At 41.8% G+C, this 26,471-nt stretch overlaps 1 protein-coding gene across 5 annotated transcripts in view; it reads right to left on the bottom strand.

The window, feature by feature from the left end:
- HERC3 (HECT and RLD domain containing E3 ubiquitin protein ligase 3) overlaps positions 1 to 26,471 on the bottom strand; it is a 55,349-nt gene that overhangs the window by 3,174 nt on the left and 25,704 nt on the right. For 4 of the 5 annotated variants that reach the window (XM_030450279.1, XM_030450280.1, XM_030450281.1 and 1 more), the window contains exons 6-24: positions 23,098 to 23,189; positions 21,996 to 22,126; positions 21,030 to 21,190; positions 20,453 to 20,529; positions 19,537 to 19,661; positions 18,948 to 19,007; positions 16,485 to 16,596; positions 15,569 to 15,758; positions 13,576 to 13,739; positions 12,936 to 13,049; positions 11,635 to 11,658; positions 11,460 to 11,549; positions 9,609 to 9,779; positions 8,850 to 8,993; positions 6,716 to 6,882; positions 6,246 to 6,312; positions 4,311 to 4,393; positions 1,304 to 1,487; positions 439 to 541 (exon numbers count right to left, since the gene is read on the bottom strand). In XM_030450279.1, the coding sequence (XP_030306139.1) occupies positions 439 to 541; positions 1,304 to 1,487; positions 4,311 to 4,393; positions 6,246 to 6,312; positions 6,716 to 6,882; positions 8,850 to 8,993; positions 9,609 to 9,779; positions 11,460 to 11,549; positions 11,635 to 11,658; positions 12,936 to 13,049; positions 13,576 to 13,739; positions 15,569 to 15,758; positions 16,485 to 16,596; positions 18,948 to 19,007; positions 19,537 to 19,661; positions 20,453 to 20,529; positions 21,030 to 21,190; positions 21,996 to 22,126; positions 23,098 to 23,189 (2,259 nt within the window). Of the gene's footprint in view, positions 1 to 438; positions 542 to 1,303; positions 1,488 to 4,310; positions 4,394 to 6,245; positions 6,313 to 6,715; positions 6,883 to 8,849; positions 8,994 to 9,608; positions 9,780 to 11,459; positions 11,550 to 11,634; positions 11,659 to 12,935; positions 13,050 to 13,575; positions 13,740 to 15,568; positions 15,759 to 16,484; positions 16,597 to 18,947; positions 19,008 to 19,536; positions 19,662 to 20,452; positions 20,530 to 21,029; positions 21,191 to 21,995; positions 22,127 to 23,097; positions 23,190 to 26,471 lie in introns of those variants that run through there. The other variant, XM_030450285.1, reaches the window with a different exon arrangement.

Raw genomic sequence — 26,471 nt, 5'->3', positions numbered from 1 at the left:
CTCCAGATATCACCCAGAGATTTTGAGGGTAAAAATTAACACAATATTAAAAAAGAGGAAGGACAAAAAAAAAAGAGAGAGGGAGAAAATCTGATAACTGAGGAGACAGATAGCCATTCTCACTGGATATTAGAAAGAATTTCTTTACGGAGAGGGTGATCAGGCATTGGAATGGGCTGCCCAGGGAAGTAGTGGATTCTCCATCCCTGGAGATATTGAAAAAGAGACTGGATGTGGCACTCAGTGCCATGGGCTGGGAACCGCAGCAGTAGTGGATCAAGGGTTGGACTTGATGATCTCTGAGGTCCCTTCCAACCCAGCCAATTCTATAATTCTATGATCTTCTAGCACTCAATGCCATAACCCTGGAGCTTTGCAGACACTCCCATCTGAGCCTTCAATTTCAGGAGACACTCTGCACCACTGCAAGATACTTACAGAGAAACTTCTTCTTTTTTTCCAAGGGAAATGCATGAAAGGTTTCCCAAAACATTCTCACAGTTGGGTGTGTTGCAGTGTAGTCTCCCTTATAGACAGCACTCTATTAAGAACCAAGAAGTCACATCACTTATCTGGCACTGGAAAGCAAACATCAGGTAGAACTCAGGCCTGATCTCTTCTGAGATATCTGGTACCTGATCAATGTCTCACAGTTATGAAATGGAGCACACGGTGGGTCATGGGCAATAGTATGGCTCAAAGATCCAACAAAGTGTTCTCCTAGCAATATATGAAAGGCCATTTGGCTTCTAGCTATTCAGCTAATTACACAGTCACAAGGAACTACAAATCATAAGGAATCCTGGAGTACCTGTTGACAGGCTGGACTCATGAACAGGATTGTGTTCTGCATTGAAAAGCCACTTCTATTGCTAAGGCTGAGCCAGAGCTATTACCTTGCAGATCTATGTATTCTGAGTGCACACAACTCTGTGTCCAGACTCCCCTTTGAACCCTCAGCTGTTTACATTTTGCCCTCATGCAGCAGAGTGAGTTTTACTGCAGGTGAAGACCTTGACTTTGTCTCTTCCCTTCAGTCTTAGGCTTCATCCCTAAAACCAGCAGATCCTCATCCTTCCTCATCCTGAATTTCCTACCTGAGCTTTAACAGTAGCAGGGCAGCTCAGAACAAAACTTCTCATGTGAACCATGGTAAAGTGTACAAGTAATATAAACAGTGGCTTATCACATCTTATCTGTGGCTTATCACATCTCATGTCCCAGGTTAGCACCCACCTCATGCTGCTGCACAAACCTGGTACTTGTGAAAAAGAAGAAAAATATGACAAGAGAGAAGCTTTACCTCCTCCAGTTCCTCCCAGTTGTAGTTACTGTTTCCAACTATCATGGCCCTGAGCTCTGTGGGCTGGAAGAGTTCCAGGACTTTCCCACCACACACTTTCAGGAAACCAGTGGAAAAGGCTGTGTACCACTCATGGATGGAGAGGTTGAAGATGTAATTTACGTAGGCTTCAACAAATTCTTCCCTAGCACATGGAGAGAGAGCAGGCAAAGGAAAGCACTTTTAATCATATGCCTGAGCAGCAGCACTGCTAAGTTTTCCTGTTTCTGCCTGCAATTTGTCTTGAACACAGGAGCCTCAAACAGGTTCAACCCAATGCCCTCCTCTCACTGAGCTGAGTCACTGCAACATGGACAAAGCATTAGGCAGCAAGAACCACCATGTATGTCCTGCTTCCCCATCAGTGGTAGCATAGGACATCCCCCTGCAGCCCAGGCCCCAGATTAACAGTAAACCCACTCTGCTCCTGTTGCCCACAGGACCAGGAGGGAGCCAGAGTAACACCAAACCCTGGGGACACACTTCCAAAGCCAAAGCTGTAGCCTAGAGGCAGACTGAGGATATCCTGCTCTGAAAAGTCTTGATCTGAAACTGCATGGCCCATTCCCTCCCTTCTGGCCCCACACAGAAAGACACCAAAAGAAATCAAGAAACACGTGTTACTACAGGGCAAGAAAACAGTCTTAGAAAGCACAGCAACCTCCTCTTCAGCCTTCTCTCTTTGGTTAAATAAATACAGGCTTGTGCAGATGGAGTACATGGAAAATAGAATGGCAACCTTGTTTTACTTCCAACGGTTCCCCAAAAAAGGACTAAAATTAAAAAAAAAAATGTGGCAAGAAATTTGTGGCAGACTCTGGCCAAACCCTGCCTCTGGATTTTGTTAGGAGGTTAAGCATCTTTATTCTATTCTCTTCCCTTCCCTGTTCTCAAGACATCACAGTCTGAGTGCAACATTAGAATTTTATTTGTGCAATGACTTAAATTTTCACCCTGACTTTCTTGTTTGTTGTTGTTTGGTTTTTTTTTAACATCTGACAATTAACACACCACCCAACCTGGCAAACTGGGACAGAACCTATCCTGTGAGGATGGATGTGTTGTTTTTCCCTGACATTTGAAAGCAGTTTACACTTGCACTTGGAGGATAAGTCAAAGCACAGGACAGACTCTGGTATCTCAGTATCTAGCTGAGGAGGTCAGAACTGAAATAAATACTTTGATCCCCTGGTGAAGGAATTCTCAACGCATATGCTACATTGAAGCAATGAGGGATGGGGGAACAGCAAAAAAGAAAAAAAGAGGAAACCAGCAGATAAATAGAAAAGCTTGGAAAACAGGAAATTATTTAGTGAAGGGGCATTTATTTTCCTGCACATTTGTTTTATTGTCATTTGCCTGATAGTCACCTGAGCATTAGGGAAACCCAAGCTGATTAAGCACTTAACTGTTGCTTAACACTTCTCTGGCTGCTGGGTCATGAACCCTTTATCAAGAACATTTTATGTCGTGACAATCACTATCAGCTCCAAAGGAGAAAGTGAAAAAGTAGGCATTTCCTACAGGCATTTTTCAGTCAAAGCAACCACATGCAGCCTTCAGCTCCCAGTGAACTCTCCTCAAGCAGGAAGGGCACTGCCCAAAGACAGGTACACAGCAAACTACTGAGGCCAGATGGGCAGCAAATTGGTCCCTGGCCTCTAAATGTAGGGGTGGAGGAAGTCATTAAGCATTGTAGGTTGGATGAATTGACAGCCATGTCTAGACTTGGATTTAGAGGTTAGCTGGAGTTCAAAACTCTGGTCAAGATGAAGCAATTCTGTTCTGGAATGTGTTAAGCCAGTGTTGCCACAGACTAACCTTTCTCCTGAAGGATTTGCTTTCTCTTGCTGCCTATCCTGACACACAATTGCAGGCACTAACATGGGTGCTCTTCCCAAACATTTCCTCAGCTAAAATCTTTGTTCCTTTGTAGAAGACTGCCCACTTTTGAGTGTACTTGCTCAGTCTAAAAACCTAACAGGTGCTACCACTGGCATTTTCATCTTTACTTCACTGTCCCAGTTGTAGATTTAACTCTCCTCTAAATACCTGGAAACCCATCTTCTCCTTGCGGGGAGACAGACTTACACTGCTCCATCTCCATGTGGGTTTTTCATGAAGACAGTTGTTCAGCTCTAAAATTGCACCTTCTTGGGCAGTAGTAAAGTAGGTAAGAAGGTAATAAAGACCAAGCTTTTGTTACAGCAATGGATTTAGACACAATCAGAACCCTTTTCAGTAATCAGATTAATAGGAAATGACTCCATCTCCAAGTCTGCCAGCAAGGTCCTCAGCAATCCCAGCACAAGCCCCTAACCATGCTGCTGACTAGTTACTGGATCATGCTGTTTGAACAGCAGAGAAAGAATCTGAGTGCTGCATCAAGTAACAAAGGCATTTGTAGAAATCCCATTACAGGATTATGAGAAGAAAATAGTTTAGCAGCAGGAAAAAAAAAAGGAGGGGGGGAATGGTAGCTGTGCTGGTAATAAGTTGTAGATGTTCAGTCAGATGGAAAGGAATCTATGTACAGGAGGGCCTTTTGGCTGCAAGCAGGGATGGGGGTCCTCTGTCAGCATATTGAAAGGAAAGCGTTTCCAGCTCCATAATTGAGAGTATAAAGAAGTCTGCCAGGCTTGGTTTTGTTGGTCACATACAGTTTCCTCTCTAAACCTTCGGGGAAATTTAACCGTCAAGAACAAAAATCATGTTGCAATCATCATTTACCATGAGAAAAGGGCCAAAGGTTTGTATGAAGGCTCTTTATAGAAATGATCTCCATCCAAACATCAGTGGGAAGATGATGAAACTTGCTTTTTATTCAAGTGCCACAAATATCCAATAACTTCCAAACAACTGATCTTAGAATTTATTCACAGTGGCTTCTAGGTCTTTCCCACATGTCACCTCAGCCAAATTTTCTGTGGTATTGCATCCAACTTCACCACACATATGCCTCACTTACCTATTGTCCTTCTGCACTGTAATTTTATCGCCATCTTCGATCAGGTTCTTCTGCTCTGTCACACCATAGCTTTCCCTGCAGATCTACACAAAAACAGAAAACCAATTATTACCATTCAGACCATACTCCTGCAGAAAGATACAGGGTTCTTTTCCACAGCTGATGCCTGACATGTGAAGGGCAGGCCAGAGAAAATAATATATTCACAGAACAAAAGAATGTTTTGGGTTGGAAGGGACCTTAAAGATCACCTAGTTCCAAGCCCCCCAGTATGGGCAAGGACACCTTCCACTAGACCAGGTTGCTCAAAGCCCTGCTTCAATCTGGCCTTTGAAAACTTGAAAATGGTATATGCAGACCATTTTTGCTCTGCCCCAAATACCCTGCATGCTTCACCACCTTCCATCATTTACAATCTGCTCTAGGACTACTATTAAATCTAAATGCAAACTCAGAAAGGAAAAGAAGTAATTCCTTTAGGTAAATTTCTTGTGGTGAAAAAAAAATGAGCTCAATAACTAAAAAACTGTACTTAACTAAGTTCACATGCTCTGGCAATATAAGGGACTCCCTTTGCTATAACAGAAGCTAACTAATTAACTAAGGTTAACTAATCTGCTCTCACTGCAAGATGGCCTGACTACAGGAATCTTCCTGCTTTTGCCTGGCCTAAAATGGCACCAGGACAAACTTACATTCTGTACACACAAAACTGGTCATGTGGAGAAAATGCAGAAGAGTCAGTTTTCAAGCTATTGCACACAAGTGGCTCAGATTTTGACACGCAAGATGAGTTTTTAATGTCAGGGTTTAGGATATCAGTTATTAATTTCATAGTTTCAGCAGATGTATCTATATGTCTTCATATATTATACAGTGTATAGTGCAAGAAAGAAAAAGTAAGAATGCCATTTTGTGTGAAAAGAGAATTTTGAGAAAAAATCCCTTATCCTGCTTCAAATTGTTGTTTGTTTTTTGCACAGTCTGCATTATCAACATTATGGTTCCATTACCTCCTCCTGAATTGCAGCTCTGACCTGCATAAGAGGCAGTCAGACTCAGGTCTCACTCACTCCAAAGGTAACTTTCATCTAAAAAGACTTCATGTGCTCTCATTTATGGTCCCTTGTTTTTACCCCAGCCAGGCCCAAGACAGAGAGTCAAGAACCCTGATCATGCTCATCATTTGCAGCATGGTGGAACATTAGGACTTTAAAACAGATAAAGAAACATTGAAGCCCTTGCCCTGCCCAGCCCAAGTGAGCAGAAGCAATCATACCTTGGAGAATAACAGTGTCATATATTTTTGTGAGGTTCTACATGTTTGCACATGATGAGTGACATACCTAATACTCCAGTGTACATCAAGAGCAAACTTGCTATTTTAGGGAATTTCCACTGTGCAAAAGAAACTATTGCAGCTAGGTTACTAGGTAGAAAAAAAATTTTACTGCTGTAGCAGGTATCCTAACAATTGCCTTGAGCATTTTATTTCTAAGAAAGTCTGATCAAGTACATTTGCTGTAAATTTTTAAGTTAGAAAGCATTAATATTATGACAGCAAGGAAAATTCTAAATTGTGTAAGCATTTTAAGAACTGAGTTAGAGATGACAAAGCCTAACTTCCAATTTCAAGGAGGATTAAGGAATCTCCTTTTCCCTGCCTAGTGTGAGAAGCTGGCTACTCACATGTAAGCCACATGTCACAATGACAACAAAGCTGTTTTGAAAACCACTCTGCTTAATCTCCTTTCTAGCTCAGTTTTCATGACCACATACAAAAGAAGACACGAGCTGGCAGCAAAGAAGTTTAACACATTAACATGGGTATGTGCTACAGACGTATTTTGGAATAAACCTTAATATTCATGAATCAGTAGATGGGCTTCAACTGTACCACAGCAGTCACAGAGTGGTATGTTAAATGTGTCTTACTGTAAAATTCAAGCAGAATGTCTCTTCTACATCTTCTCCAGGGTAATCTAAAAGTTGCTGAAGACTCCTATATGACGGGTAGGGAAAGAAATGAGAGGAAAAATAATCAGAGATTCAAAAAGGCACTCATCTAAAAAGGAAAAGAAATTAAGTGAAAGTAAACAGCATCATGCATCTGGGTAATAGGATTGCAAGAGAGAATCTCTTAGTCACCTGAAGGGTAAAGAAAGAAATACATCTCAAATAAAGAAATGCTTTGTTAGAAGCAGGATAAATGCCAGCCCACAAAAATTACCAATTCACCTCCGGCTTATGTACTTTGCTAGGATCACAACCCCCAAACTTAATCAGTCACTCAAAAGGATCAGGAGCCTTTTTTATAGAACAGCTTTTACTCGGTTTGGCCTTTCTTGCTCTCAGATGGATGTTCTGCCTTCCCAGAAAAGCTGCACATTTTTTGCTTTTCATACCTTCCTTCTGTAGGGGACAGCTCCTTCAGATCCTCTAGGCAGGGCTTCACATTCAAGAGTTTTTTGTACAGAGCCAAGGGAAAGTGAAGGTCTACTACTGTGAAGTTGTATATTGCAAGACCACATATGATGCCAATCAAGTGAAACCAGTTGTGCTCTACAAAACACTGTAAAAACAGAGAAATCCTGATTAGACACATTGTCAGGGAAGCAATGCACAGTACCCTTTCTCTCATGCACCAAGAAGTCAGATATGAGCCAGCAGTGTGCCCAGGTGGCCAAGAAGGCCAATGGCATCCTGGCCTGTATCAGGAACTCTGTGAACAGCAGGACCAGGGAAGTGATCCTGACCCTGTACTCAGCACTGGTGAGGCCCCACCTCGAGTACTGTGTTGTTTTGGGCACCTCAATACAAAAAGGACATTGAGGTGTTGGAGCAAGTCCAAAGAAGGGCAACAAAGGCAGTGAAGGGTTTGGAAAACATCCCTTATGAAGAGGAACTGAGGGTGTTGGGGCTGTACAGTCTGGGGAAACAGAGGCTGAGGGGAGACCTCATCACTCTTCACAAATACATGAAAGGACGTTGCAGTGAGAGTGGGGTTGGTCTCTTCCCTCTGGTGACAGATGACAGGACAAGGGGAAATGGCTTCAAGTTGTGGCAGGGGAGATTATCAGGAGAAATTTCTTTACAAAAACGGTTGTTAAGCACTGGAACAGGCTCTCCAGAGAGGTGGCTGAGTCTCCATCCCTGAATGTGTTTAAAAATTGCCTGGATGTGGTGCTTAGGGACATGGTTTAGCGGTGGGTCATCAGGAATAGGGTAACAGGGTTAGGACGAGGCTGGACTCTGTGATCTTGAAAGTCTTTTCCAGCCTGAGCAATTCTATGATTCTGTGATTCTAAATCAGTCCCTGCTTTTCAAACTGGGACGAAATCAGGGAGCTCCCATCAGGTCCTAGTTTGGATTCTTCACTGGAGCGTGGCACAGAAATGAAGATTCAGAAGCCAAACCCTATTACTTTTGTAAGCCATGCTAAGCTGTGGAAACAGCAACAGCTGCTTTCCACCTTACCTGCCTTTCCTTTTTCATGCTTCTGCATTTAGACATTAACAAAGCTTCTATGTTTGCTGTCTATGTAATGCAAGAAAATGTGTTAGCAATTTTCTCCTTTTCTATTTAAAGCTTATGCATAACCACAGTGCCACTCAGGGAAATATACCAGCGTAGGTGTTGGTATACTGGTCTTCATTCCTTTGCATATTTACTCTCACACTGGTGTCAGACAGGCTGCCTATATTTGTTAAATGTTGTAAATAAATGACTCTCATATTTTCAGTGCTTACACTCTCATTATTCTTAGCATCAAAAGACTTGTTGTTTTATAGCATTAACATGAGGAGTAATTGCTCTGTAATACTGGTTACAAGTTACAAAAGGTGCCACATGATTCCCTTCCTTGTAAAATTTAATTAGTTAATTAAAAGAACCTCCACCAGGGCACCTGCACCTTAAGGGAAGATGATAACATCATTTTCCATCTTGCTAGCTAGGCGGGTGGAGGGAAAAAAGGACATAATCCACCACCTCCAGAATAATGCTATCTGACAGGCACAGAACTTGCACTCCACACCTTTCCAAAGCCAACCAACTTTCACCACAAACTGTGTTTCTTACCATGTAACAGCTTCCTCCCATAAAGAATTAACAAGTTTAGGCCTTGAAAGTGATAGTGCTGCATGACTAAGTGGACTGGTTGCAATTTCGTGATCAGCCAGGGAAGCAGAGAATTCTGATGCCATCACAAACTACACCTCTAGTTCTATAAAACAGCACGTGATTATCATATTCATGACAGTAAGAGTTCTTTTATCTGTCATCTGATACTTAATACAAGTTTTATTATGGGATAAGAATACACAGGAAGAGCTAGCTCCTTAACAGGCACACTATTCACCATTCTACTAAAGTTCATGGACCTATACTAATTTCCACTGCCTGAAAATAGAGCTCACACTGCACTGTGGGTGGAAAATGAGAGTAGGATAATTTCTTTCCATAGTTTGCCACTAACTTTCTTGTCATTTAAATGCAGCATATTATTTCAACCTGTGTGTATAAAGGGCAAGGGCTTACCGTGTCTGAAAACCACAGCAGGTTTGACTCTGGGTAGTAAGTGAACATGCCATAGATGGGGTTGAGGAGCTCTTTTAACAACAAGAGGAAAAATTCCTTTGTCACTCCTCCAGCATCAACAGCCTCCTCACCATCAAAGATGACCTATAGAAAAAGCAGGTCAATAACAGGGATGCAGAGCTGGGACTGAGTGAATCAGACATCTTGCTAATTGGGTGCTTTACAAAGCAATTTGTCTAACATGTCCAAACCCACTGCAACTTGTGAGCCTGTTTAAGTAGTCTGCTTGCAGGGTGGGAATGGGAACAGGGGGTGGCAAATGAGATATTCTGAAAATATTTCACTCCTTATGCACATCATAAATAACCATCTGCCCTCCCAACAACAGAAACAGCAACATGACAGCAGCTGTTGAATTCTGTAGCGACCTCTCAGATAAAATATGTCCTATTGTAAGTGTTCTGATCTTGCAGAAGGGTTGCATAATATCACAGAAATGTTTCCTCCCCCACCCCTTATACAGCAGACACACAAGGAAAAGAGAGTAAACCTCCTGCTTGCCTTCTTGTAAACTGCCCACTGCCAACACACTCCAGGATTCAAAGAGAAGAAAGGCTCAATCCCTGCACTGATTAGATCAAGTGTCCCTGTCTGCTATACCTATGGAAAAGCCACTTGTGAAGTGGTAACATGAAGGGCTGAAAGGCTGCAGGAACATCAGCTGGTTAAAGTGGTGCTATAGATGTAGGGGAAACTTACTTTAAGAGGTTTTTTCAAATCAATGTCTGAATGAATGCTCAGCTCCCTCAAAGCATCACCAACTAAGTTACTTCTGCGAACATGAAGTACCAGGAAAGGGCTTCTGGCCAGCAGAGGCTCCAGGGTAAGAAGCATAAAGACATTCTGCAAATTTGCACCATTTATTGCAACCTGTAAGTAAGAGAGGGGTGAAAACCAGCTGCTGCTCAGCTCCTCTCTTCCTGTGGAAGGAAAACAGTTAACAACTAGATGCCTGGTGTACCTTTCCTCCTTACCCTTTTAGTCTGCTTTCCCCAGGGTACAATGGGGAAAGACATAACTCACTCTGCAGAGTGTGCATGCATGTGTGCCTACCTGCCCCACCATTTCCCACACCATTTGTGTTGGTTGGTCAATTCACAAAATTTGAGCAACAGAGATCAAATTCCTGAACCCTTTCTGACATCAGACAGGTAAGTGGGAAAGTCACTTTATTCATGCTCTTCCCGAGTCAAGAAACTTGGTGTGAACAGGACACTGGTAAGAGTCAGAAAATCCATGAGGGAAAGCTGTGTTATTAACATAACAGATGAGGAATCAGTTGACAGCCACACCTTGTGAGGCATCCTGGAACCCAGCACATACAATTCAAAGCTCCCATCCATATGGAATTTCTGGTGCTGGGTAAGGCACAAAGGCCACTCAAAGTTTTGACCACACAAAGTATATTCATTCTCATGAGTGGCAAATTCACATTTGTAAATTCCATTTAAAAGTCAGTTGGTCCTGAGACAGAAACCCACTGGAAACCAGGCTTCCCCTCTTCCATCATTCACAGAAGTATTGGTATTTTTAGCCTCTAAGTGACAGCTTTCATAAAGATCCTATCTCTCAGAGAGCAACAAAGCCTTTACCATCCAGCTGTCCTGCGGGTAGATGTCCTCACAGCAGTGCACAAACTAGGCAGCTGGAAATACACAGAAGAGGGTGGCAAACTGAAAGGAGGAAAAGGTAGCCAGCTTCTGAGTGTAGGCCAAGTCTCCTCTGCCTTGCTGCAGGCTGTGTTCAAGCAGCCATAGAAAAGCCAAGAGATGGGTATGACACAGAACCAGCACCATGGCCCTGAGTAACTGTGATGAGTTTTCCACTCTGAAAGAACCTGACAACTGATGGCCTTGGCAAACTCATTTCACAGAAGATGGGAGTAGTCCTAGACCTCAGCTGCATTGCCCAATGCTCTGCCTTTCCCAGGAGCAAGCTGCAGGGGTAATGTCTGGCACTGAGAGGTTTACACTGGCACAGAGGGCAGAGCTGTCCTTGTCCCAGCCTGGCTGTCAGCTGGCTGGGCTGCCACCTACAGGGTAAGGGTGCCCACCTACTGTGAACAAGCTCCCAGAGAGCCTCAGGTCTGTGCTACTCACTGTAGATGGGTGGGTGAGCTGCTGATAAGAGCTGTGCTTGCAACCACAGTGTAGGAAGCTGGTCTTTAATGATCACTTCTGAGGACCACTCCTGAAGAAAGTGCCCACTTACCTGAAAGCTTGACTACTTTTCCAGCCTTGCATCTCCTTTAATAGACATCTCACCTTACTTCTCCTTGGACTATCATAAATACCCAAGCACTCCTTCCCTACACAATTTAAATTTTCATCACATGGTACATCTGTCATGTTCTGACATTAAACATCTTGAAGTGAAAGATACCAAGTACTGCCTCTGCATCATCCAAGATATAGAGATTCTCCAGAATATTCTGCTTGCCCATATAATAAAGTGTTGTACAAACTAACTCCCAGTGAACTCCTTTCCTTGCAGGTGCAAGAGGCATAAAAAAAGAAATGGAGCAGAAAAATTGGGAGAGAGAAGGATTACCTGCATCTGTAGTTCTGCATCTGTCTGTAACATCTTGGTCTTTGCCTGAGCATCGAAGATGAAAGGATAAGAACAGAGTGTCACAGCATCCTGCAAGGAAGGCAGACAGATTGGTTCCCTTTACTGGCTCTTAAGCACTTCTTTAAATAAGAGTAATGAAAACCAGTTTTCTTACCTGCATGATAGATGGTCTTACTTTCTGTGAAGGAAAAAGAGAAATATGAAATTCTTTACTCTTTCAATTTTGAGTCTTGTTTTTTGTTTGGACAGACTAGTTCAAAAATGATCCAAAGGAAATTCTTCTCCTCTGGGACCAACAACGCAGGTTTTTTTATCTCAAGAAAAGCATGGCAACTTCCTTTTCAAGAAACTGCACAGGTCTAATTCAAAACTTGCACAACACATATAACTAAGAGGACCAAATGACACAGAAGTCTGTTCTAACCTGCCATAAGTGAAACTTACTCTTGTGAAGAAAACTCTGCAAGGCAGAGACCATGCAAACCAACAGGAGAGACCCTAAGGCCACAACATGACAACGTAAGATCACTCCTGCAATTTGCATTACTCCTCATTAACCATATCAATAAATTTTTTACTATTTTTAACTATTAGTGTTTTATCAATTTGAGTCAATATTTGCTTCACTCACTAAAAGTAAACACAGAGCAGCACTATTTAAATGATGGGAAATGGGGAGTAGGGGACACAGCACACAACATTTAGAAAGTCCATAAAAACACACACAAAAATTCTTTCTAAAGTTAAGTTTCACTCTTGCAGCATCCCTTGGCAGATATTTTTTGGTGTTTTCTCATACTTGGGATTCCTTTCCTTGCTATAATTCAATAATCTCACTAGGTTCCTACACAGCATATTCCAGCCCTCAGTTTAGTTATCTCCTTTTGTACAGATGGTAAAGTGAGGCATAAAAGAGGTGAAGGGTCTTACCCAAGATCACCCAGCAGGTTACTGGAAGAGCCAGGAACAGAACCCACATCTCTTGAGTCTTGGTTCAGTCCCCTAGCCAGAACGCCAACACTGCCTCCTCTTACAGAGCAACATTTTAAGATCACTGGCTACATTATTCACAATACCTGCCTAAACAGCAGAAGTAAAGGGTAAAAATTATAATTTTAGAATACAGGACTTGGCTCCTGAGGTCTCGATTACATTGAAAGGATCCAGTGATTCAATTAATCCCCTTGTGTAATGACTGAATAAGATTCACACGAATAAGCACAGAGATTGTTGCATTAGGTAAACATCATTAGCTCCACTTCTTCTGACAGCCTTCTTACAGGTCAATTTTGTCAAGCCACTGAGTACCCAAATCTGAAAGAATTAATGCTCCTATACTGAATACATATATATATATACATATATACTCATTAAGGATATTAAAAAATACATATCTCTACAACCAGAGAGACAAACATGGACAGCTATTTCATGACTAGACATGAAACCTCTTACCATTCCAGCCTGATGTAAGAACCACATGAGATAATCCTCCTGAATGTCCACCAAACTGGAAATCTCAGGGATGTAAAACTTATCATATTCTACATGTTTAACCTTCTGATTTACCTAGTAAAGAAAAGAGATGGTTTGTTGTTTTTGTTTTAAATATGGATATATTAAGCATTTTTCTTAGAACATGCAGATTTCCTCTCATAAAATTAATTACAGCAGCTTGCAGCAATAGGCCCAGAAAGTCCTCTAGAAACACATGGTTCCTTACATCTTAGTACAAACCAAGAACAGAGATAAACCTCTTTCTGACCTCTAGTTCCTCTTCCACCTCACCTGGACTAACCAGAACCAACACAGTGGGAGCAGAAAGCATCATGGGGAAGGTATTTGTGATCCCACAGTGTGTGCAGTCTGCTGGCTCAGCAGCAGCATTCTTTAGAGTAAATTTTTCCTGTGTTTGAGGCAGGATTAAACTATCTCCAAATAACCTGAATGCAAACCACTAACATCTTCCCCATGTGATGTCTTGGTGGACAGGGACACATCTTGCAACTGAGGGCTGTGACCACTCCATCCCTTCCAACTGGACAGAGAAGACTGATTCATCCTGAGCCAACACACTCCTAAACTCTTCTCTTACCTTGTGGAGTTTCTCCAGAAGTCTGAGAGCAGCTGTAATGTAGCTGCTGAAAAGGACTGGAATCAACAGTGTCTTTCTTCCACTGAGAAGGTAAACCACTGCACCTTTATAGAGGTCCACTAGCCTGAGGAAATATCTTGGGCACACCTGAGACCACCAGTTATCTGGAAATCAGAGAAACACCAATATAAATTCTCAATTGAAGGACCTTAAATAAAGGGTTAAAAAATGAAAATATGGGAACACACATAAAGATTGTATAAAAAACTCCCCTACTTCTCTCCTTTCCTGGAGACATTCAAAACTCACCTGGATGCATTCCTACGTGACCTCCTGTCAGGGAAGGCTCTGGCAGGGGAGGTTGGACTTGATGATCTTTCAAGGTCCCTTCCAACCCCTAAATTTCTGTTAAAGTGAGGAGTCAGGTAAAACCAGAAACTGAAAAGCTCTTTCCTTTCTACTCTCATACAATCACCCCAGTGATTACCTTGCCCTGGTCTCTGATGAGTGTAAGAGCCTGAGCTTAAGGTTTTTCAACCTTCAAGATCCTTTTCCAAGTATGCTGTACTCGAGATACCATGACCTCACAGGCAACCTGTTGTCTCTCATGAGTGACAAAAAAGTCTGGGCAATTCTCCAGGGTACCACAAACTTTTCTAGCAGGTGTCAGAGTGTGTCACCTGTTACATCTGCACTAAAGGTCTGAATTTATTTTCTTCAGAAGGGATGATTTCTGTCTTGCCAAGGACAGGTAACCCTTACCTCTCCTCTGAAGGGACCCTGACTATTGCCTTCTTTGCTAGAACAAATTCAGCTGCAAAGTAGAAGCTGGAGCCACAGAAATAACCTCTTTGAGTGTTAGAAACAAAGATGCATTTAGCTGCTCAAGAGTCAGCCACAACAGTAGATTCTGGCAGGCACAGGTATGAGAATCCTTTACATTTGTGTATGCTAACAATCACAGGGGACTATGTGCACTAAGTAGGGGAGGAAATGTGGTTCCAAAGCCTCTTTAAATCTTAAAAATACATACGTATGTATAAAACACCACTAAGCCTCAAAATAAATTTCACTGGAACAATGTTCCTGGAGGTCTGAATGCATTAAATAGTATCATAATCTCATGTCAAATGCTTAGTGTAAGATAACCTTAAGAAGGCAAGAAAACTAACAGTGTAGCAAACGTCAGTAATGATCATTAGGCAGCATATGTTCTGCTTAGGCCATAGGAAATAATATTAGCAGAAATGAGAAGACTGAAAGTGGGAGAAGAGTTGGGGTGTTCAGCTTGATCACAGTCCACCCAGAAGGTTTTTCTGTGCCTTATATAGGACAAGGTGACTTCAGATTATACTTAGTATATTCTTTGACTTATCTTATGCAGAAAAGATATTCTAATGTGAAAAAAAATTAAGAGAATAAGATCACTTAATCTTCAAGATATACAAAATTTATGTTCACAGAGAGGCAGGAAAATTTAACTGGAACTGAGCTTTGGAATGTAGGCACACTAGACAAGGTAAGTTAGATTAATCTCCCTATTAAGTCTTTGAAATTGAACAATTTGAAATTTTTCTAAGAATTAAAACAATTCTTGGCCTGAATTTTCTCTCTCATCTTTTATCCACACCACCATAAATTCTATGCATTTTATATTATTGTAACTAACTTGCTATGCCTTAACTATGTATGGCACATTCCTAATTTCCTCATAGTTTATGTTTAAAATTCAAATTTTGTATTTATAATCCCTTTACATGAGAACATAGGCACTGGGGGGAGGATTTCTTGAAAGCTTTTGGTTCCTAGCTGCTTTTTTAGATGCAACTCCTTCATAAAAGCACTACACCACAAATAATACACAAATATTATTGCAGCCACTGTAACAGAAAAATTAAACCAAGCAAAAACATGACTAAAAAACCTAAATGCAACACTTTGTGTCCCAGCTGGGTGCTGAGAGCAACATGCTTCTTACATGCCAGCCTCTTACCAAGAACTTTGCTTGGATTGGTATCCAGGCGCAGAATAGCCATTGCTAGAGGAAGTGTTAATGTGATATAATACTTGGAGTCTTGGAAGGGTGGGAATTCAGGGAGAATTAGATAGATCCTCATTGCCTCAACATCTGGTGGTGAGCTGGACAGCTGGGGAATCAAAAAACTTTCAAAGCTCTTCAGTATCTAAGGGAAAATAAGACAAAAGAATACAACTCATCCTGGGTGATGGCACACTTACAATGCAGATGATGTTTAAGAACTGATGAAGTGGAGTACACTCAGCATGGATGGAATTAACAGCTTTTGCTCATGATCTCTTAATAACACTCTATGCAATAGGACTGATTTTTCCAAAACACAAATGTTTGAAAAGGTTTTTTCAGGGCTGGCTAAAGGTTATTCAGCCCCTCATGTTAAGACCACATCCCTGCTTTAAAAAAGCCAAACCCAGAGAAAAAAACAAAAACAAAACCAAACCAACAAACAAAAAACCTTCAAACAACTATAAAAATTATAGCTAGAAAATGGCATGGGGAACAAACATGATTTTATCTCACAGCTCTGCATTCATGCAAGAAATCCTGAGTTAGAATAAGTTTAACAGCCATAAAGAACTCAACTTCTGATAAACAGTAAATGAGCACACAGTCATTATTTACATACACAGAATTCATTTCAGAAGCTATTTCAAGTGAAGTAAAACTTTTTTTAAAAACAAGTCTTAGAAACATTCTGAGAAGGTGAAAATCAGCCCAGGTCAGTGGAGAAGTATCCACTGATACCATGAAGGACCCAGCCTGCAGATTTGCAATACAACCCTTTCCCAAAAAAGCTGCTGTTACTTGCATGTTACAGAGGGACAAAGCATTTATTTCCCTCTGAATACCCAAAACTTCAAAGGTGCAATACCTGGTCTAGGAGAATGGAGTGCTGAGAGTTCATCAGCTTCTCAAACAGCACTCTGGTGGAGTTCAGATCAATCCCTGGGATCTTCGGACTGGTTTTAAAATGTTCATCGATTCTTTAAAAAAATCCCAGATAGAGAGGCTTAAATTTAGGGAAGAGACACCATTACCTGTGTATTGGCATGGCCTGAGCACAAGCAATGGAGAAAGGACCTCTAGGGAAGTAATCAGTCTTGAAACAAAGCAGAAGTTGGAATCTTCTTGTTAAAGACAAGCTAGACAACTCTCCCTTCTGAATTCCTCTTGGTCTTGGTTAGGGAACACTTTTATCAAGTCTTTGATCTCCCTAGGAATTCTTCACTGACCTAAAAGCCTGCCTAGACAGGTTGTGCTGCTTAAGAACCTATAAAATATGTATTTATCAGATGTAGCAGGATCCTCTGTGTTGTCTTCATACACAATATTATAGTAAAATCTGTGTAATTATACCCAGTAAGAAAGAGAGGGCTGATGCAGAAGACACTGATGTCTCTGGCTAAACTAGGGGACATCAGGTGAGAGTTAAAGAAAACAGAGGAATATACCTTTTTGGCAAGGTATATTGCTTTTTGGTGATTTTGCTCTCAAATTTTCAAATACTAAACAACAACTACATTCAAGACACAGATGAGAAAAGTCTCCACATGGTCTTTAGTTACAACAAACATGTGCTGTCCTTTCTGCTGTTCCTGAAAGGCTGTAACTTATTTAGGCTGCCTGTGTAAGAGGAGTAATGAAGGCAAACCTGCAGAGGACAACAGCCTAACAGCCAGATCTAGCAACACTGAATGTCCAGGTCAGCAGGAAAATTATGTATCTCAGTGACTAGAGCATGATCAGCATCTGTAGCAGAGGGTACAGTAAAAAGCTACAGCAGTAAAGCTGCACACAGTTGCAGCTGCTCATAGAAAAGGTGACTGCTGCAATTCCACTGATCTCAAGGATTTCCTAAGTCCCAGTGATTCCTCACTCCTCTGAGATTCTGCTGCAATAAGACAGTGAAAGAAAAGGTAGGAGCACCTAAGAACCATCTGTTAAAGATGAGATGCATTTGTCAGGGTGTGACTGTAATGACACAAGAACCTGAACACAGCCTGCTGGAACAGAATGGATATTCCCATAAGACCACAGGCACAAATAGCTCCTCAGAGTCACCCTGTGGTACAGAGCACTTCAGGTTGTGAAGGCATAAAATTGGAGTGTGCTCAGCCACACAGTCACAAAAAAACTTCTTTTCCATCTAACCCTGTGTACCCCAATGCTGGATTGCAAATGGGCCCATATGGTATTAAGATACTGGAGGGCTACATGAGGGTATTTCTATCAAGAGAAGGCTTCACATTCAAAGGTACATGGTAAAATACAGCCTCACTTTCATGTATGGTGGCTCCAAATTTAATCAGTTATTAAAAGATTTTCTGTAAAAGTTAAGTCCTGCACTAGCCAGATATTATTAAAGTGGAAGGAAAACTGCACTGGGGTGATGAAGTAATGAACTTCACTTGTTTCCACATTCAAAGGAGACATGGGTCTATTTACACTGACTCAACAACTTGGGTATCTCAACAAGTGTTTACACCAACAAAACAAAACTCTCCTTTTGCCATAACATGTTGTCTTGTCTCAAGACTAAGGAAGAAAACATTCCACAAGCAGAAAAATGCAAAAAAACCAGAGTAAATTGTTTTCAAGTTGCTCTTGGAAAATATTACTCAAAGATTATTCCGAGTAACTAAGCTTTTCTTCACCTAGTTACAGGTCATTTATTCATCACATCAACATAAAAAATTTCTCCTCCTCCTCATCTTATGCTGTTACCTCCGCAGCATTTACAGACACAGCCAACACAGTCCTTTCCAACCCACACCTTTTGACTCAGCAATGCATATTACAACCTTGTCACCACCTTGTGTTGGTTGCACCCATTGGAAATTCTTGCTTTTTTAAGAAGGAGCACAAAACTTTGCACAACTGATGTCACCTCAAAGGAAAGTGCTTTCATGCTACCCTTATGTATTTTTCAAAAGCAGCCTGTGTTAAGTACACCTCCACATGCACCAGCCCCCACCAGCCAGCTCAGCTGGGCAAGAGACTCTTCAGATACCTGGCACCACTCACTTGCTTTAATGTCATATTCCTACCCTTCTCTTTCAAAGATGCTGATCTTCATTTCATAAGGAAAAATAATAGTTGTGACAACTCCAAGGAATCTGTGCCACTTAGAGTACAGTACACTCACCATGCACTTTTCTTAGACCATTTGCCTTCCTTACCCAGCTCTGACCACCCACCTCTTTAGTGGACACTCTCTGCCCCCGTCTCCTGTCTGATCAGAAAAATCAAATCCCACTGCAGCAGTGAATGAAGTAAAGGGATTCCAGTCTGCCTCAAGGGAAAGCCACACTTCTGGACTCTGTTTGCCACTTACTTCTTCTCCAAGAAGCTTCCATTCCAGCAGGCAGCTGAGGACAGTATCTGAACAACATTACTATTTGCAGCAGGAAGAGAAAAGAAAAGAGATAAAGGTTATGAAAAGATGACCCAAAAAACCTCTGCAGCTCTCTTCCCTTCCATGGGAAACAATGGTAGGATCACCACTTCAAAGGGTGGTTCATTCAGGATCACATAACATCCCTCTTTGAAAGGAGGAATGTTAGCAGTGCCTGATTTCCACCTATTCTGCCCTTCTCATGGCAGGTACACAGAGAAATTTAATCAGTCTGTTCACAAATTCTTGCTGCTTTTAATGAACTCTAAGCACACAGTGAAGGACACCTTTAAAATCCATTTCCCACCCACCATTTGCAATGTTCTGAGGCAGCCTCAAATTCCTCTGGTTTTGCTGGGAAGCTCTAACCTGGCAGCCTTGTGACTGGCAACTGTCCTCCTCTTGGATACGACCAGGAACCACACTAGAAAAGGCTGCTACATTTCAAGTGAAAGCATGGCACGGAAGCCAACAAAATTATTTAAGTAAAACTTTCAACAAAAGGCTTGTCCAGTGCCACAATACCTACTTGACAGAATTAGAACTGTTCTTTTCTAAAAGCTTTTGCCTCCAGACATCTATAGTTTCATCATTTATTAAACAGGTGTAACGTGTTTCATTTATGGTCCGGAAATCATCAGCAGGCAAGGAATTCTGTGAGAAGATACAGATTTCAGCAAAGACAAGGCTTGTAAAACACAGTTCCTTCTTATTCATAATCTCTGTTTTCTATAGATAACTGATAGGTTCCTTAGTGGGGGCTCTGAACAGGTTTGGTTAGGAAGCTGTGGCATTGCTAAGAAGTCCGAAAGGAAAGGCATGGAAAGGTATAGAAGAAAACAGCATCATCACCAAATACATTTATAAAAAGAGGAAAAAACAAACAAAAAAAAACCCCAAGGTATCATTTCCATAAATGTCCCAAAGCCCTCTTAATACTGTCATATATAATTATGGGCTTAATACATTTATTCCAGACCTATTTCCATGCCTCACAAGTGTATGTCAAACACTTACTGTAAGAAGTAAGAGAGAAGCAGAAAAAAACAGCTCAGCATTCAGCCCTTCATCCAGTATATGTTGACAAAACCCTATTGTATGTGGTCCATGAACTGACATGAGGACTGCAGTGTCCCAGGAGGAAAATGGCCCTTTGTTTCCAATCTACAAAGGAGACTTGGACTCCCCTCTCTGCTGATCAAACTGAAATTAGTGTCTTCTTAATGGCTCTTTGAGACGCCTCTAAAAGAAGGCAATTTTCAGCCACCATAAAAAGCTGTAAATCTCTGTAATAACTTTCATCATTATTATTAGGTTTGTAAGGCAGAAGAGACTCCAAAGAAACACTTAATTTTGGGGAGTTATTATAAAATTATAAAAAACAAAAGATGCATTGTGAAAGTTGGGAGAGGAGCAGACTTGAGAAGCTACTTCATTTCTTTTACCTCATATTTGGAGCAAAGGACAAATGTTTGGTCTCCTCCAGAGAAGATATGTTTAACAACATGATATTTACAGGCATCTGTCAAAGAGAGAGATGTGATTGTGTTAGAGGCTGATGAATGCCAGTTTCTACAGTGCCTTTTCCTCCACATTTCCACTGCCAGTGTCTCAAGGCTCTGTATTACCAGGAACACCTGAGTCCCTTGAAGGCCAAGCTGAAATCAGCTGGAACTCAAGCACTGTAGCACTGTCCTGAGAGATACACAGGGTCTGGCAGGTGGGAAAAGTTGTAAGTTTCAAACTGCAATAAGGGTTTTAAAGAGAAACCAAAGCCCTCAGAAATCAGTATTAGTACAATTTCATCATGGCTCAAGACTGCCAATTGTTGAGCTCTGTCCTGACAAGAAAAAGGGAGAAGGCACATGTTAACAGAGAAAGCAAGAGGTCACCCAGGCATTTCCATAGTGCATTTAGGAGAGGAGCAAGAATTTCTTTTCTTATTTAAAGAACTTTTGCAGAACAATCTCAAGATGCCTCTAGACACCCATAGGTGAAATGAAATTTGCACACAGTACATACCAGGTTTCCCTGAGAGTTGCCCATTGTGAGCTGCCCAGTGACCCTTGACAGGAGAGGGACATTTAACATTGCAAGTGTGCCCTGTTCCCAGTTGGCCTCTTGTTCCACAGCCAAATGCATAGATCATTCCTGAAGAAGGCACAAAGGCTAAAGTGTGATGTCTGTAACAGAGACAGGTACAAAGTTTGAGCCTTGTTTAACAATTAAAAGAAGAAAATAAAAATAAACAATAAGGAAAAAAAACCCATCACATTGCCTAAAACGTATTCTCTGTTCCCCTACATCAGAAGCTGGTGGAAAGATGCAGCTTTACATTAGCACTAATGCTCAGGTTTTGCCACCTGATGGCACCAGTTTATGGGATGGAGCTCTTTAGGTTGAGGTGAGGAAGAGCAGCATGTGCAAGCATATGGCTGGTTTCAGGTTGAAGACAGAATTAGCTTAGTCATTTGCTAAGCCTGTACATACCAAAATGCAACACAGCACCAATGTTATTAAGACTCTTTTCATCAAAGAGGCTGGAAACTTGTGACCAAAGGAGCTGCTGCTCTAAAATCTTGCTGAATTCTTATGATGGAAAGGTATCTGTTACCAGGTTACAGCACCAGGAACAATTTCCAATTAAAAGACAAGGCCTTTAGAAAGCCTTAAAATTCTCCTGGGAAGTATAATTTAAACTAACTTAGTTGTGACACACAGGATACAGAAGCAAGAGGTACTCCCCTTTGTAGTGAGACAGGACCAGGTGCCCTGAGTTATTGATGAGTGGGTGTGGGTTCACCTGTGTCTGGCCTCCCTCCTGAGCATGTGCAGGAGCAGGGGGCCAGACACAGGTGAACCCACACCCACTCATCAATAACTCAGGGCACCTGGTCCTGTCTCACTACACCCCTTCTTTACAGGACTCACTGTCAGCACTAAACTCCAGGAAAGAAAAATTTTGGAGTGCACAGACACAGGACTCACCTGCCACAAGCAATCTGGGACACTTCACTGCCCATGAGCTCAAGAACTCTTCGGGGGTTCACTTCATCATTCATGGAGTCATGGCCCAGCTGCCCACAGGAACCTGCACCGAAGGTGAACACCCCTCCACTCTGTTAGCAAATCAAACAGCACATTCTCCATTTAGGGACCCGTAACCCAGCAGCACCTCTCTGACTCCAGTTTCAGTACAAGCCCTGGCAGAGTTTGCCAGGGGTTTCCAAAGGACTCAGAAAATAAACTAAGCCAATGCAGCTTCCATACAGCTACCCATCAGACTGACAGAATTATCTTTAGATATGTTGTCTGCACTACTGCAGCTTCCCCAGGTGTCACCAGATGAGTGTGAAATCCTTGCAGGTCTAAACGTGGCTGAGCTGTGCCCACTTTCTGAGGACTTTACACCATCTCTTTCAGCCACTGTGACCTTCCTCCTTGAACAAGAGCTTCTATATAACTGATCTTCGACAGTGTTTTTCCCACAGGAATCCCAGTGTCAGCTGTTTTAATTCATTTTACAGCAGAGAACACTGAGGCATCAAAAAAGGAAGCAAGTGGCAGGGGCAAGACAAGAACTGAGCTGTGACCTACCAAATTCTAGTCCTGTCCTCTGTCCACTAAGCTGTGCAGCACTTAGAGCAGGTTTGGAACTGAGAATCTCTTGTAAATGCTGTGAGGAATCAATAATATTTCATTTAAATGCCCATTCATTTTGACTTGTGTTTTATTCTAATACACAATAACACTCTCTATCTTCCAACAAAATGCTATTCTCACCCCTTTGGATGTATGTTTGGGGTTTTTTTTCCTCAAAGCTAATCTCTTTGAGTGAGTCACCTGAGTTTTTACTATTCCTTGTCATGGATTACTAACATCTTTATCTTCAAAAACAGCAATGGGCCATGCTGACAATGGATCTCAGAATAAATTACAAGAAGACTATACTTTCCATTTAATTTCTTTTACTGGAGTCAGATGCAATGCAGTAAGTCAATGTGTTCTTTTCTGCTATTACCCAGAAAACTAACATGAAACCCCCAGGCAGGCCAGAGAGCAGCCAGGGTTCCCAGGTTAGCATCTTTACCTTTGTCAGAACTGCTGTATGCTCCTCTCCACAGCTGATGTAAACAACCTTCTGAGACCTCAGCAGCTTCACATGACAAGGGGATTCTCGGTCTGCATTGATGACAAATAAAATAAAGGAGCTGTTTCAGAAACACAAACCAAAATGTCTGAGAAGACCACTGGCAGTCTGATTTTCAGATACAGGCTCTGTGCACAACAGAGGCTCTAATAGCTGGAGGGAAAACCCCACATCCTTGAATACTTCACTGCTGCTTTCCTCCTCCAATTCTTAAAATATTTCTCCAGCCTTGAAAAAAATTGACCAGAGCAAGAAGACAAATGTTGAGAATCTTTTATAAACTCCACAAACACTTGCAGTTTGGGAGGTATGATGACTGCAGCCCAGCTATGCCCACCTTCACCTTCATGCTCTATTCCAGCCCCTACCAGTAACTGCAAACATTTGTGTCCAAATCTTGCTTAGATCTTTTCCATAAAGAACAATCTGACACATGGGAGATGCCAGTGCAACACACATGACAAGCTGAATCCCCTGAAGAGCTTTCCTTCTGTTGTCATCCTTTAAGAAGATCCTCCTAATCTCTGCCAACCATTAAGCAATGCTCTTCTCCTTCACTCTGACATTCTAATCATTAAAAGTGGGTCTCCTAAGGATGAATACACTAAGCAAGGTTACATCTGTTGTACCAATGTAAAAATAAAATAAAAGCTAGGAATTTAAGGAGCAGTAGGCACCCCAAAGCAGCTGGATGCTCAGGGAAGCAGCTGCTTACTTCATAGCAACAAAAATTCAGATCCCTACCTAAAGAAGTTGGCCTATTTTAAGACTCTCACCCAAAGATTGACAGGTGATTCTTTTCTTATGTAGTGAAAGGAAAATGGTCACATTTTCATGGATTTTGAATTGAGAGCAGATTTTTTATTTACTTTGTTCTGTATTTTAGCACTATGATCTTTATTTTGACAGGAATTACACTTCTTATTCCTACAGCATAATTGTTTATATAACAGTGCTGCAGACTGTTCATGTTTGTAGACTCACTGGTAATGTTCACAAAGTATAAATCACACTGTCTTACTGTGATTAATTTACCATAAATACCAAGTATTTACTACAGTGTCATGTATTGAGGGTAAGCAGAATATGATCCCTGGCCAACACAGCTCCACAGATGCCCCTTACATGGTCATGTAAGATCAGCCCCATGTCAAAGCAAGCCTCTCTTACATAAACTGCAGCTTTGTTGAAATGAGAAGCATTTATCTGCCAGCCTACATGGAAAGAACATGGCTTCTCTTACACAAGATCACCACTAGCTTACATACAGTACAAGAGAACAGGGCTGGAGCACTTTTGAGAGAATACAAGATATTTGATAAGTCTTAGAGTTGTCTTTCATATTCCTAAAAGTGTAAAGTGAGATGAAATTATGCAAACAATATTTGAGCATCCTTTGCTAAACTACAGGGCATTTTTGAGCAATAGCTTTAAATGTATGTTTCAGTTGGTAGAGTGGGTTGTCAAAATGCATCATTCCATTATAGGTACACAAAACATGAAGTAACACTTTTCTCTTACAACACACAGTACTTACAGGCATTATGCATCTACAAATGTATAGAATCATAGAATCACTTAAGTTGGAAAAGACTTTTAAGAACATGAAGTCCAGTTGTTAACCTGGCATGCTATAAAATCACCACTAAGCCATGTCCCTACACATCTACACATTTTTAGATACCTCCAAGGATAGTGACTCAACCACTTCCCTAGACAGCCTGTTCCAGGGTCTAACAACCCTTTCAGACCTTTTTCGTAACAGCCAATTTAAACCTCCCCTGGCTCAACTTGAGGCTCACCTCACCCTATCACTTATTACTTGGGAGAAGAGACCAACATCACCCAGCTACATCCTCCTTTCATTGAGCAATAAGGTCTCACCTCAGCCTCCTTTCCTCCAGATTAAACAACCCCAGTTCCCTCAGCCACTCCTCACATGACTTCTGCTCTAGACCCTTCACCAGCTCAGCTGCCCTTCTCTGCTTCAGAATCTCTATGTCCTTCCTGTAGTGAAGGGCCTAAAATTGAACACAGTATTTTATTAGAGGTGCAGCCTCACCAGGGTCAGCTACAGGGGGGCAATCACCTCCCTAGTCCTGCTGGCCACACTATCTCTGATAAAATCCAGGATGTTATTGTAGCCTTCAAGTATCCGAAGGGGACCTATAAGAAAGCTGGTGAAGGACATTTTAGGATGTCAGGTATTGATAGGACATGGGGGAATGGATTCAAACTAGAGGAGGGAAGATTTAGATTGGAAGTTAGGAAGAAGTTCTTCACTATGAGGGTGGTGAAATACAGGCACAGGTTGCCCAGAGAGGTGGTGGAAACACCATCTCTGGAAGTTTTTAAGGCCAGGCTGGATGGGGCTCTGAGCAATCTGATCTAGTGGGAGGTGTCCCTCCCCATGGCAGGGGGATTGGAACTGGGTGATCTTAAAGGTCCCTTCCAACCCTGAAAATTCTATGATTCTATGTTGCTGGCCTTCTTGGCCACCTGGGCACACTGCTGGCTGTTGACCAACACCCCCAGGTCCTTTTCCTCTGGGCAGCTTCCCAGCCACCCTTCTCCAATCCTCTATCATTGCATGGGGTTGCTGTGACTCAAGTGCAGGACCCAGCACTTGGCCTTGTTAAACTGATCCAGGCTGTTCAGATCCCTCTGCAGATCAACACTCCTACCCAACTTGGTGTCACCTGCAATTACAGAGAGTTCACTCAATCCCCACATCCCGATCATCGATGTAGACATTAACCTCATGTACTCACCAGCGCAAACTAAACCATCCACACTCAGTAATCTGCTTATAACTCAGCAACTATGATGATAAATATAAAGAGGTTGCCTTAAAGCTTCAAAGAGACTGGATGTGGCACTCAGTGCCATAGTCTAGCAACCGCAACGGTGGTTCAAGGGTTGGACTCGATGATCTCTGAGGTCCCTTCCAACCCAGCCAATTCTATGATTCTATGAAAGAAAATATTTAATTCACTTGCTTTTGCAGAACAAGTTAAGAATATGTTAACAGGAAGGGTAGATCTGGACTTTTCAGACTAGTGGTAATGTCATATCCACTCTTCAATCTTATTTACAAACCTGTCTTTAAGGCTGTTGATGTCTAGGCTTCACTAAACATGGCCACCTACCAATGGCCCTGGAAAATTGTGCAATCAATAAATGAAACACTTTATAATACTGAGATACTCTGTGTTGCCATCATTCTGTAACATACAGTTCCTTGCCAGACAAAAACACGTTGGCAAAGAAGATGATGGGTTCTGCAGGGACAGTCTTTGCTCCACATCAACCTC

Source organism: Calypte anna, chromosome 4A (assembly GCF_003957555.1).
Source record: "Calypte anna isolate BGI_N300 chromosome 4A, bCalAnn1_v1.p, whole genome shotgun sequence".
Taxonomy (NCBI): Eukaryota; Metazoa; Chordata; class Aves; order Apodiformes; family Trochilidae; genus Calypte; species Calypte anna.
The sequence above is the reverse complement of the archived record's forward strand: the minus strand, read 5'-3'. Positions and strand labels throughout refer to the sequence as shown.